Source organism: Python bivittatus, unplaced genomic scaffold, assembly GCF_059951505.1.
Source record: "Python bivittatus isolate LINGU-HERP-01145 unplaced genomic scaffold, Pbiv_v1 ctg000330_np1212, whole genome shotgun sequence".
NCBI lineage: Eukaryota > Metazoa > Chordata > Lepidosauria > Squamata > Pythonidae > Python > Python bivittatus.
This window is the reverse complement of record NW_028277058.1, coordinates 15278950-15292728: the sequence shown is the minus strand read 5'-3', so window position 1 is coordinate 15292728 and position 13779 is coordinate 15278950. Positions and strand designations below refer to the sequence as shown.

The 13779-nt window shown below is 36.5% G+C and overlaps 1 protein-coding gene across 4 annotated transcripts in view; it reads left to right on the top strand.

Annotated features, from left to right (window-relative positions):
• PRICKLE1 (prickle planar cell polarity protein 1) overlaps positions 1 to 10721 on the top strand; it is a 70699-nt gene extending 59978 nt beyond the window's left edge. For all 4 annotated transcript variants that reach the window (XM_007433824.4, XM_088141742.1, XM_025170260.2 and 1 more), the window contains 5 exons: positions 1131 to 1268; positions 1860 to 2063; positions 5896 to 6082; positions 7667 to 8524; positions 9726 to 10721. In XM_007433824.4, the coding sequence (XP_007433886.3) occupies positions 1131 to 1268; positions 1860 to 2063; positions 5896 to 6082; positions 7667 to 8524; positions 9726 to 10555 (2217 nt within the window). In that variant the 3' untranslated portion in view covers positions 10556 to 10721. The remainder of the gene's footprint in view (positions 1 to 1130; positions 1269 to 1859; positions 2064 to 5895; positions 6083 to 7666; positions 8525 to 9725) is intronic.
• The last annotated feature ends 3058 nt before the right edge of the window (positions 10722 to 13779 follow it).

Below are 13779 nucleotides of genomic sequence, written 5' to 3'. Positions count from 1 at the left end.
TTTTATCAATATAAAGTATATGTATTAAGTAGAGAATGGGGTGGGAAAGGGTATACTTGTCCACATACAGAGCAATATGTACAACTTGCACCTGTATTTCGCACCCTAAAACTCTGAAAGAGCATTTCAGTTTAGATCAACCCCATCCCTTTGTGCCTGTTTTTTATGCTTTGGCTTGCCACTTTGCAACATTACAGGTACAGTCCTTCCCTACAGTATTATCTGTTCTATGAAATAATGACTACCCTCTGTTGTGCAAGGTACCAATCCTGGTGTAATTTAGGGTGGTGGTGTTTTTTTTAAAAAAAACGTATAATAACCCTTGTTAGCTTTCTCCAAGAATTATTTCCTATCAATATTTATTTTTATTTTTTCCTGCTCTTGAATGGATAATTTTGCAACTTCACAAGTGACTGAATGATCCGTCCTAGAGAAAGTAGAAGTACCTAATAAGAGATACATCAATAAGATTGTCTTAGAGAACCAAAGCGGTAGTTTTTATCATTACATATTCTGAAGTGTAAGGCGTGAGCAGATATCTGTCATGTAGCTCAATTCTTTGAAAACTATTTGAAAAGAAATGTATCTAATTCATTAATAGAGTTAATAGATTCACCCAACAAAGTTTGATCTGGACAGGCTGGGTTTAGAAAATGATTTTTTAATTAAAACTGTCAGTGACCTCATGCTGGCTGTGGATGGAAACAGCACCAAAACTCTATGGTGCCACCTCTCATCTCTTCTTTCTCATAAAGAATGAAAGAATAATCTACTTCTTCATTCCATAATTGTATCTATAGAAATTTATCTTAAATCCATAAACTCGTAAAATCAAAATGGACATAGGCTATAATCTTCAAAGTATGTCAGTGTCCAGGGCAGTACTGCATAGACAGCAGTAACACTTCATGTCACTGTAGCAGCTCCAATTGTTGAGACAGATCATTACATTGTGGTGAAAGAATAAGAAGAGAATTAGCTGCGTATGCAACTCTCTTTTATCCATGAATTTGATATAAGTCCACAAACTTTTAGTTTCCAAAAAGATATATGTAGACCTATTCATGCATGTTTATTCCAAATATAATTTGCATAGATTCTAAATGTGATATTGGCTTATTTTGTTGAAGGTGCGATACTGCCAGTCTTTAAGTGAAGAAGAGAAGAAAGAACTTCAGATATTTAGTGCACAACGTAAAAAGGAAGCACTGGGGCGAGGCTCAGTCAAATTACTCCCTCAAGCAATAATGCATGCACTTTGTGAACAGGTAACATTGTTATTATTAATTAAGAATTCCGTAACTCTATGAAATTCAATTACTGATAAACATGGAATAAAGCATAAATTGAATAGGATTAAATAAAATGTGAGGTCAAGCTTGCTAGGCTAAAAACTGATCAAACAGCATTTGTTGGTTTATGATACCTATTGTTGTGCTTTTGTGTATAGCAATATACTTAAAATATTGATCAAGAAAAGTCTGATAAATACCAAGGTAAGTCGAGGGATAATGAAGGTTTGATTAGAGGATGCTGATGAATCAGTATGAGTATGTGCATGCATGTAGCATATGCTTAACACTACGGAATGCTCAAAGAAAGTTTCTGAGAAGAAGTTGTTTTATTAATAGTCAATATGAAACGAGAGTCAGTAGCCTTGAATCAAGGAAGATCATATAATAGTAACAGCATATGCTCCTTTAGTGTCCTGGTCAGTCCTTTCCTCACAGATGTGATGTCACATTGTTGCTGATAAGTTGTAGATGTATGAAAATTAAAATTATATGTAAATGTATCTAGGTTTATCTAGATGGATATATGGAGGAAAAAGTATTTAAATCCCTGTTTTTATTTTTCAGTGTGGTACAAAAATAAATGGAGGTGAAGTTGCAGTATTTGCTTCAAGAGCTGGGCCTGGAGTGTGCTGGCATCCGTCCTGTTTTGTATGTTTTACATGCAGTGAACTTCTTGTTGACTTAATCTATTTCTTCCAAGATGGAAAAATTCATTGTGGTAGACACCATGCTGAACTGCTCAAGCCACGATGTTCAGCATGTGATGAGGTAAATCTCACATTCTCACAATACTTAAGATGGAAGTGAAAATGAGCATAGCATTTATTACTCAGGCACTTCTGAGTGTGATCTACAAATTCCTCTTATGTAGCCCTCAGAAACATTGGAACCTAACTGCAGAAACAAGAGGGAATACTAAGAGATTTGACTGAGTTTTAAAATCTTATAATACTTAACTTGGAACATTTGTTGGGCCTTATTTATAGACTGTTCGTGAAGTATGACTCAGGACCTTAAACAGGTCAAAGATCGTATGATGAAATGGATTCAGAATTAGAATACAGTATATAGATGCAACAATGGGAATTGTAATAGAAGAAGAATTTACTCAGAACATTATACTCAGAGAAAAATGGTCTAAGATGTTTTATCATTGGTACAGTGGGGCAAAAAAGTATTTAGTCAGCCACCAATTGTGCAAGTTCTCCCACTTAAAAAGATGAGAGAGGCCTGTAATTTTCATCATAGGTATACCTCAACTATGAGAGACAAAATGGGGGAAAAAATCCAGAAAATCACATTGTCTGATTTTTAAAGAATTTATTTGCAAATCATGGTGGAAAATAAGTATTTGGTCAATATCAAAAGTTCATCTCAATACTTTGTTATATATCCTTTGTTGGCAATGACAGAGGTCAAACGTTTTCTGTAAGTCTTCACAAGGTTTTCACACACTGTTGCTGGTATTTTGGCCCATTCCTCCACACAGATCTCCTCTAGAGCAGTGATGTTTTGGGACTGTCATTGGGCAACACGGACTTTCAACTCCCTCCAAAGGTTTTCCATGGGGTTGAGATCTGGAGACTGGCTAGGCCACTCCAGGACCTTGAAATGCTTCTTACAAAGCCACTCCTTCGTTGCCCAGGCGGTGTGTTTGGGATCATTGTCAAGCTGAAAGACCCAGCCACATTTCATCTTCAATGCCCTTGCTGATGGAAGGAGGTGTTCACTCAAAATCTCACAATACATGGCCCCATTCATTCTTTCCTTTACACGGATCAGTCGTCCTGGTCCCTTTGCAGAAAAACAGCCCCAAAGCATGATGTTTCCATCCCCATGCTTCACAGTAGGTATGGTGTTCTTTGGATGCAACTCAGCATTCTCTCTCCTCCAAACACGACGAGTTGAGTTTAGACCAAAACGTTCTACTTTGGTTTCATCTGACCATATGACATTCTCCCAATCCTCTTCTGGATCATCCAAATGCTCTCTAGCAAACTTCAGACGGGCCCGGACATGTACTGGCTTAAGCAGGGGGACACGTCTGGCATTGCAGGTTTTGAGTCCCTGGCGGCATAGTGTGTTACTGATGGTAGCCTTTGTTTCTTTGGTCCCAGCTCTCTGCAGGTCATTCACTAGGTCCCTCCATGTGGTTCTGGGATTTTTGCTCACCGTTCTTGTGATCATTTTGACCCCACAGGGTGAGATCTTGCATGGAGCCCCAGATCAAGGGAGATTATCAGTGGTCTTGTATGTCTTCCATTTTCTAATTATTGCTCCCACAGTTGATTTCATCACACCAAGCTGCTTGCCTATTGCAGATTCAGTCTTCCCAGCCTGGTGCAGGTCTACAATTTTGTTTCTGGTGTCCTTCAACAGCTCTTTGGTCTTGGCCATAGTGGAGTTTGGAGTGTGACTGTTTGAGGTTGTGGACAGGTGTCTTTTATACTGATAACAAGGTCAAACAGGTGCCATTACTACAGGTAACGAGTGGAGGACAGAGGAGCCTCTTAAAGAAGTAGTTACAGGTCTGTGAGAGCCAGACATCTTGCTTGTTTGTAGGTGACCAAATACTTATTTTCCACCATGATTTGCAAATAAATTCTTTAAAAATCAGACAATGTGATTTTCTGGATTTTTTTTCTCATTTTGTCTCTCATAGTTGAGGTATACCTATGATGAAAATTACAGGCCTCTCTCATCTTTTTAAGTGGGAGAACTTGCACAATTGGTGGCTGACTAAATACTTTTTTGCCCCACTGTATATTATTCCAGTTTTGATTGCTAAAAAGGACAATTTATTTTTAAAAAATTCCTGGAAATCTAATGAGCAGGTTGGGTCATTTTTTCAGATTTGGCATTAAACTTTAATGCCATACAACTCAACAATTCTGTAAAATGATTCAGGATGAAATAATTCTTAACAGTTCAATTTCCATTTTAACCTAAAATATTCTTATTAAACTTTATCAAGCCACATATCCCCTCAAAGTATACTGAATTAGATTTATATGGGATAATTGCTGTAAGGATATTATATGCTTCTTACTGGAAAGGTTATCTGAATCCATCAATGGAAGAATGGCTAACCAAGTTGATATCTAAAGTTTGTATCTTGAAAGTAAATTAGAAACAGATTTCAGCTTAAACTGGAAACCATTCTTAGAGTATAATACATGGATTGGTAGCGTATCCAATATTTGGATTTATTTATGCATAGAATTTATGCTTCAAGGTACTTAAATCAGAATAGATTCTTAGTAATATGGACCAAACCTACTACAACATATAATTTATATTGTGTTGACCATAGTTCTTGATATTCATTCTAATTCAAGTTTAACAGTGATCCTTAATCTTTTAACATGATATAATATATTAAAAATATTTAACTATATATAACTAAATTATTTTATATATATATAAAATTTATTTATTTAAAGGACTTATATGGCTGCCCATCTTATGTACGATAACCCCAGCTATAACGTCCATGACATCTTTAAATACCTGGTTTATTTATCTGTATTATATTCTTTTATTTTTTGATCTTCTCTCTAGTTTCTATATTTTCTTTGAAACCCTTGAAAACAAACATACAGAACTACTGGAACCTTGGCTACTATTCCCTTCCATGTAGCTGATGGCCATTACCTGTGTGGTTGGAAAGCCACTGATACTCTTGAAGGAGTGTGAGATAATTGTTACCTTGTCAGCATTTATTTCCTGATTGCTACCTGTACCAAAAATTGGGGCTGCTGAATGGGAGAAGGCTTGTCCACAGGTTCCCAGTGCTCCTTCCAGCAGACCAAACAATTGCTAAGTAGCCTGGAAAGAAGGCAGTCTTCTGCAAGGATTAAAAATGTGTTTACCCTATATATCAGTAGGATAAGTCTTTGAAAGCTATGATGGTGCTGTCTATCTCTTGCTCAATCCCAGTTTTCAAAGAGAAAAGATGTTCTCCGTCCATTAAGCCCTTTTTCACTCAAGCAAAAAGTGTTTAGGTTCATCTGCATTTGGATATGACTCATCATCTGATATTACCACACACATCCTTTGGGACAAAAATGGTTCCCCACATCAGTTAAAAACTGCTTTTCACATGCTTTTTAACATATTAACTTCTAGTGAAAGTACTTAAATTGAAGAAATATAACTTGCAAAAATACTGTTAGATTATATATGGCAGATAGTCTTATGTGTGGCTCAGAGGTTTTGGCTAAAATGTTTCTCTCCCCCCCCCCCTTTTTCAGTTCTTTTTAAAATTAATTTTTAAAAAAAAAAGAAGAGAAAAAAAGAAAAAAGGGTAAAGAGGAATAAAAATGATATAATATCAGTACGTGGACAAAGGAGTTGTAAAAGTTGTACATTAGTGCTCAGTACATCATTAGTGAAAAATTAACCATCAAAGCAGAATACATTAAGTTATTTTTAACAAAAAGGAAGAGGATTTTAAAGATATTTTTGAATCTCTGAGCTGAATACCAGTATCTCCACTGTTTTATTATTTAAAGATAAATTCACCTATCCCCCGAAAGAGAGAGTGAGAAATAAGAAAAATTCCAAAAAACTAAAACTTTTTCCTCCCCACCTATCCCAGATCATTTTTGCTGATGAATGTACAGAAGCAGAAGGCCGTCACTGGCACATGAAACACTTCTGTTGCCTTGAGTGTGAAACCATCCTCGGAGGCCAGAGGTATATTATGAAGGATGGCCGCCCATTCTGCTGTGGCTGTTTTGAGTCTCTTTATGCAGAATATTGTGAGACTTGTGGGGAACATATAGGTAAGCTTGCATCTTAACTGAGGAAAAATATTTGTTGAAGCTATTTAGTTACAAAACCAAGTTTTAAATCTAACGGACAGTTAAAGGACCCCCTTTTGAATGGCTGTCATTATGATTCAATTGAAATTGGCTTTAAGCTTATTTGCAGAACCTGAGGTCCCCAGGTTTATCCCTGTTATTTTAAAATTAATATCCAGATGACAAGAACATTTCAGTCCCTCAGGGTATTTTTTTTTTATCCCTTTGTTATTTTTATAAATAACTCAAGGCGGCAAACATATCTAATACAGGTAGTCCTTGCTTAACGACCATTTGTTTAACAACAGCCTTGGGAAAAGCGCTTTACGACCCTCGCGGTCACATGATCATGATTTGCAACTTTTTTTACGATGGTTGTTGAGCGAATCACATCATCGTTAAGTGAATCACATGGTCATTAAATGAATTCCAGCAAAAAAAGTCCATTGGGGAAGCTGGATTCGCTTAACTACCATGGTGATTCCCTTAACGACCATCTAAAAAAGGTCATAAAATCAGCTCTGATTCACTTAATGACCAAATCACTTAATGATCTAAATTCTGATCCCTATTGTGGTTGAATAGCGAGGACTACCTGTACTCCTTCCTCCTATTTTCCCCACAACAACAACCCTGTGAGGTGAGTTGGGCTGAAAGAATGACTTGCCCAAAGTCACCCAGCCGGCTTTCATGCCTAAGGTGGGACTAGAACTCACAGTCTCCTGCTTTCAAGCCTGGTGCCTTAAGCACTTGACCAAACTGGCTATTTTGCTGTTTGTTTTTTTTAATTTTTAATTTTTTTTAAATTGTTTTTTAAACTTTTTAAATTGTTTTTTTTTAATTTTGCTATTGATGCCAAAGTTGTTATACTTCAACAAAAACAAAGACTAATACTGTAAATGCTTGTTATCAGCAAATTGTTTAATTGAGCTTTTAATAGTAGTTTTAGGACGGTTGTATGTTTGTTGTTTATATTTATATTTTTTATTCTTGTTGTTTTTAATTGTTGTGAGCAGCCCAGAGTCATATATGTGAGATGGGCAGCTATACAAATTGAATAAATAAATAAATATTAATTAATTAATTCCATTTTAATTGGACAGTGGGTTTTTTTAGCCATGCTATGTTAATCTAGCAGCTAGTTGGACTAATTTTATTGCCAGTGACTTCTGTTGTACTATTCTGGTACACATGTATGCTCAGAACTACTATTTATTAGATTTTCTTTTGGCGCTGCAGTTTTCTCTATCAGTTATCTAAAGCTAAGACTTCATTTTACTGTGTTTTAAAAATAAAATGATAGATGGAAGTGTAAGGTGTCTATAGTCTGCTTTCAAGAGACCTATTAAAAATGGAAATAAAGCTTTATGCCAATGATATATTGATTAGTCTTCAAGGTGCTGCAATTTTTTTTTTTTTTGGTACCACTATAGTGTAAATAGACTCAGTCTCAAATCTGACTAAATAACATATGAATTTTATTATTAAAACATTTTATCTAACGAGAAAGAAAAGTGTCATAACAATCTTAGCAAACATGTTTAAACACAAATCTCCTTTTAACAGGGGTTGATCATGCTCAAATGACTTATGATGGACAACATTGGCATGCTACAGAAACTTGCTTTTCTTGTGCTCATTGCAAAGTTTCGCTACTTGGCTGCCCCTTCCTTCCCAAGCAAGGACAGATTTTTTGCTCCAAATCATGCAGCTTGGGAGAAGATGTTCATGCTTCAGATTCTTCTGATTCTGCTTTCCAGTCTGCTCGCTCAAGAGACTCCAGAAGGAGTGTTCGTATGGGGAAAAGCAGTCGATCAGCAGATCAGTGCAGGCAATCTCTCCTGTTGTCGCCAGCAATGAACTACAAATTCCCTGGTCTTTCAAGCACAGCTGATAATACACTTTCACGGAAACTGGATGACTTAAGTCTTTCAAGGCAAGAAGTAAGCTTTGTTGATGAAGAACTCTGGAAAGTAAGGGGAGAGGAAATGCCTGATGATCCAGAAGAATGGGCTGAGCATGAAGATTATATGACTCAGCTGCTCCTCAAATTTGGTGATAAAAACCTATTTCAACAGCCAGTGGAAGCAAATGTTAGATCAAATGATCAGTGGATTTGTGAGAACGTGGCTAAAGGGAGATCGGAATTGAAGAAAAATAATCAAAGCTTAGCAAGTAAGAAATACCAGGCAAATATGTATTGGGCACAATCCCAAGATGGCCTAGGTGATTCTGCATACGGTAGTCACCCAGGACCTGCTAGTAGCAGGAAAATCCAAGAACTAGACATGGAACACGGCACAACAAGATACAAACATGACCAAAAGCAATGGTATAATGATTCACTGGAGTGTTTGTCAAACCTGAAACAAGAGCAATGTGTTCGAGACTCAATGGATTCCCTTGCTTTATCTAACATCACAGGTAAAACAGTTAAGAACTGTGATTTATGGTTTGTTCATTAAGCATTGTGATTTATTTACAATTAATTTTCATATCATAAAGCTTGATTCTTACCATTGTTCTGCAAGGGTTTACAGATTCAGTTTTCCTTGCTTTTATTCATGCTCCCTTTGCAAAGAAAGCCTGTTCAATGGCCCAGGGCCTCAAGTGCTTTCTAGTGGAATTTAAGTGCTTATGAATTTTATCTTTTGCTTATTCATCACCTTGTAAAACCATATTCTCCAACAGGGGTGGAGCTAAGAAGGCAATGGAGTAGCAGCTTCCCTGCTGAGCTCCTTATGATATTGTTTTACCAGTTTTTACAAGTAGCCTAGTTATAAAATATTCTAAAATGTTCTCCAACACAAGAAATACTGTTCCAAGATGTGATATCTTATTTGTACATTTGGGCCTGAAGGACAAGCTAGGGATGCTGCTATTGTAATGTCCTCCTAGCTACATAGTAGCTTTCCTGCCTGATCTATTAAGTGACTTCAGTGACCATTTAGCTGGGCATTTTGTGGATATAATTGGTTTGAATTGGAAGCCAGATGGTCAGAATCCAGAGTTGACATTTTGTGCAGTTATCTGGAAGATTTTTTTAGCTTGTACTGTCAAGGAAGTGGACAGGGTCCTTTGTAACGCCAGTTCTGCCACTTGGAGGTTTGACCCTTGCTGTTCCTGGCTGGTTCAGGCTGCCAGGGAGAAGATAAGAAACTTATCCTAGTGATAGTCAACACCACATTGTTGGAAAGAAAATGCTGCGTATCTTGAAAGGGGTGCTGTTTCTTGAAGAGGCCTGCCTTGAAACCAGACATTTTGGATATCACTAATAATCAAAAATTATTATTTCAAAAGTTTGTTGTCAAATTTATTTAATATGTAGATCCCTATGGCCACCAGGAAAGATAACTCATTTTATTCTCAAATATGAATGTGGTTGATTGTGTATCACCTAGAGTTAGTTATAACTGAAATAATACAGAAGTCTAATAAAATTGCTATATTATACTGCTGGTGTTTTCTTCCCCTTGCACTGAGTTTGATGGAGGAAAATTTGAGTAAATAAATAATTCATAATCCAAATGTGACTTTCTTATATAAACTTCAATTACTTTTTTAGAATTTAACTGTGGATGAAGTAAGTTTTCCAACCAAAATTACTTTTTTTTTTAATTCTTAGGTGCTTCTATTGATGAAATCAAACCAAGACCTTCTCTGTACTCCTTTGAAACCTATCAAGAGCTAGAGGTGGAGGATTGTGAGAAAATGAGCAACATGGGAACATTGAATTCATCAATGCTTCATAGGAGCACAGAGTCTTTGAAAAGTTTAAGCTCTGAATTATGTCAAGGTGAGACACTGCCAGAAGAAAAGTCAATGCATGTGCCAGTACTGAGAAGATCCAAATCACAGACTAGGCCTCAGCAAGTGAAATTTTCAGATGATGTCATTGATAATGGAAACTATGACAATCTTGACATTCGCCAACCTCCTATGAGTGAAAGGACTCGCAGACGTGTTTATCAGTTTGAAGACCATGGAAAGAGACATCATCGAAGGAGTAGAAAATCTCGATCTGATAATGCACTTCATCTGGTTGCAGAAAGAAAACCTTATCCAAAAGAAAGGTTTAATTTTTATTCCCCTCAGGATTATGATACGTTTATTCAGAATAAAAGTCCTCAGGCAGTTCGGGCATATACTCCAACTTCTTTCAGCCATTATAATCATATTGCTCCTGACTATGCAATGGGGAAACAGAGAGATCAGTTTTTTGGATTTTTGGGTGAGGAAGAAGATTCTTGGTACTCATCTTCATCATCTTCAGATTCTGAAGAGGAAGGATATTTCTTAGGACAACCCATCCCACAGCCAAGATCAGTGAGATATCCCTGCTATACAGATTTTGTTTCTAGTCCAAGTGCTGAACTTCCGACTTCCCAATTTAGACAGATAACAAAATCTAAAAAAAGGAAAGCACACAAAGGCAAAAACTGTATAATTTCTTAAAATTTACTGCTTATAAACTTCGTGCCTACACTGTGTTTCAAATCTTGTTTATGTAAACAATCTAAGCAAAGCCTGTAACATGGACAGTCTTTGTCCATGTTGTCTGTCAAGACTTTGAAAGCAATTGAAGACACTACATCAAAATAAAAGAAACTTTTGATATTGATTAGCTTATTTAAAACTATTCTGGTTTGCATACAACTTGAGATTCAGGGAAAATAAACTAAATAACTTCAGAAATTCTCCCTCTGATTATATGAAAGGAGTATGTGAGTGCCAGGCTCAAGACACAACCTTCCTTGTTTATAGATATATTACTAAAGCAGATATGAGTCTGTTACTTTGGGTTTTATTGGACTCTTATTCCCATCAACCCCTGCTAGCATGGTCAGTATGGATGATGGAAACTGGGCAGCTTTTAACACAGATAGGCACTATGAAGAATTAGGATTATATACAGCTCCTGGCCTAATTTCAAAAGTCTTCTATTTTGTAGGCAGAAGCATACATTTTATTAAAATATATTTTGCAAAGGATCAGTTCAGGCTTCTGGCAAAAACAAGCTGTCCAATCTAACCTGTCCCTTCAAAAAAACGAAAGAAAAATGATAGTCCTACTCATGGCATGAAGCTTCAGAGAGACTATTACCCTCTGAGGGAGTATGACCATTGACAGTAATGATTGCCCATTTAATGTCATGTGCATATAATTCAATTCTGCATCCCTGTTTATCCTATATATCCATTTAATGTAACCCAACCATTTTGATGCCAAGCAACAATTACCAGTTTCTGTGCTGGACATTAAACTGCTTCTTACCAAATTGACTATTCTTTTTTATCTTCATTGGAGTGAATCTCACTCAGGCAAATTTTGCTTAATCTAATATCCACGGCGTGTAAAAACTATTTAATGTGATGTGAGCTAATAGTCCTGCTTTCAAAATTAATGAAACGTCACTGAATCTGCTTATATTAAAAACTGTTATGAAAATAAGTGAGAATCCTGTATATTTGGAACAGTATCTCAAGTTTCAAATGTAGTATATGAGCAGCAATTAGAGTTAACAGAGATTTATAATGTAGTATTTTGCAGTTTCCTGTAGTCATAATTTGTGCAAATAATGTATATATTGTAAAATTAAGATTTATCAGACTATTTTTATATTCTTAGATTGCAAGGCATTTGTTTAAAATGCACAAATAATTTTATTGGAAGGTTTAACATCAGTTTGGTTTAGGCAGGAGTTTGTTAAATATTCATATATTTATAGTGAAATGTTTAATTTTTGATAGTAAAGCTCTGTTTGCATGGTAGAGTTATGTAAATAATGTTTCAGCTATGGTTCTCAACATAAAGGAATTATTTATGGGTCAATAAACTTTAAATTGTGTAAGTTAAACCAATACAACTGGCATATATAAATTCAACAAACCATTATACTTTAACCTAAACTTCAGTGCTACGTTTTAAACCTTAAATATGATAATGTATTTCTGTTAAAAGGTGATTTAGACAGGGTACACTATTATATACTGCTTGGATAAGTACCAGTACATGAAGGCTGCTGAGCCATTCTGAAGACTGTGTTAATCTCACCCTACTTTGACATCAGATTAATAAATGCCCCCATGTATTCTTCTAACAACCCCCCCCAAATGAATGTTTTCATAATAAGCCCAATGTTGTTATTTTTTTTTTTAATCTGCGCTCAGTCGTTACCGACTCTGCAGTGACTGCTTGGACGAGTTCTTGCAGTTTTCAAGGCAATTGTTTCAGAAGTGGTTTGCCAGAGCCTCCTTCCTAGGGCAGAGCCCAGCTGGCGAGCGCAGGAGGCGGGGTTTCCGTTGCTTCGCGCCCTTTTCGGGCACGCGGTTTTTCGTGCTTACCGGCAACTGCTCCCGACTCCTTTTTTGCAAGATGCCGCCAGCATTTTTCCTCCCACCGGAGTGAGAGTACCCATTTATCTACTCATGTGAGTTTTCGAACTGTTGGGTTTACAGGAACTGGGGAGGAAAAAGCAGCTCACCCTGCTAACGCGAAGGCTGGACTCAAACTGCTGAAGCGTCGACCGTTTCTGGCCGGCAACTTTCAGCGTCATTAAGCCGCTGCGCCACCGCGTCCTTTTTTTTATTTTATTTTATTATTTTATGTTATTTTTAAGATCAACTAAATAAAATTATACCTTACTTTCTATTAAGAATGGTTAATGGTCCTGTTTAGTTCAAATCTATTGGTAGTTTATCTTTTGCTTAGTGTGATTTGGATCAATTATGTTTATTGAGCCTATTTTAACTAGGCTCAGTTTCTATCAATATGCAAGTGATATGATTTTCCACTGGCTTTTACTGAATTTTGTTACTTAGCCAGTGAGATCAAATCTTTAACTCAGTTTCTAGTACTTGGCTTTCTGTGTAATTTGTTTTTGTAATTTGTAAATTTGGCTTTCCCTATTTCCCCCTTAATATCTCTGTGTAGGTTAGAACACTGAAATATAATACAGTCCTTGCTAGTTGCTTTCAGTTAAAACTTTCACAGTCCCTTTCACTGGCCGCAGTAGCTGAGGTAAATTGAGGGCCAGTTTTGAAATGTTCAGAAGAATATTTGCATGTTTAACCTTTTTTATGGGTTAAACAGCAAAGATGCACCACCACTTCCCTTTCCATCCTCATGAATTCAAGAGGCATGCTTCCAAATCATCCATCTGTGATTGTCTAAACAGAGGACACTATTAGTTTTTGTTACTTTAGGATTAAATAATCTTACGCCTAACCATGGATATACAACACTTCAGTTTACAGGACCAAAAGTTGTTCTGCCCCTTACGTGTGGAAAGAATACTTGACCACTGACAAATGTAATAGGTAATTCTGCTGCCCATGTGGCAGTCAATCATTTTATCAAGTGTGATGTGTGAATGTAACCAACCTTATTGCAATTCTGGGAAGAATCCTTTCAAGTAGCCTAGTCTCCAACTGTATCAAAGGAATATAATGAAGCAATGTTGGATAAAGCTTAGCCATTGAATTAAAATTATGAGCTTGCTCACTCTGCTACCCCCCGATTGTGGAATGTGTCATCTTGTCTGAATTACTGTACCATTTGTGAAATGTTGAGTTGCATAATTCTCATACATAAAAAACATTTGTGCTCCTTCACTAGACCCATTTCTAAAAATAACATCCCATAGTATAGTGGAAATTACAGAAACTCCAGAAGAGAAA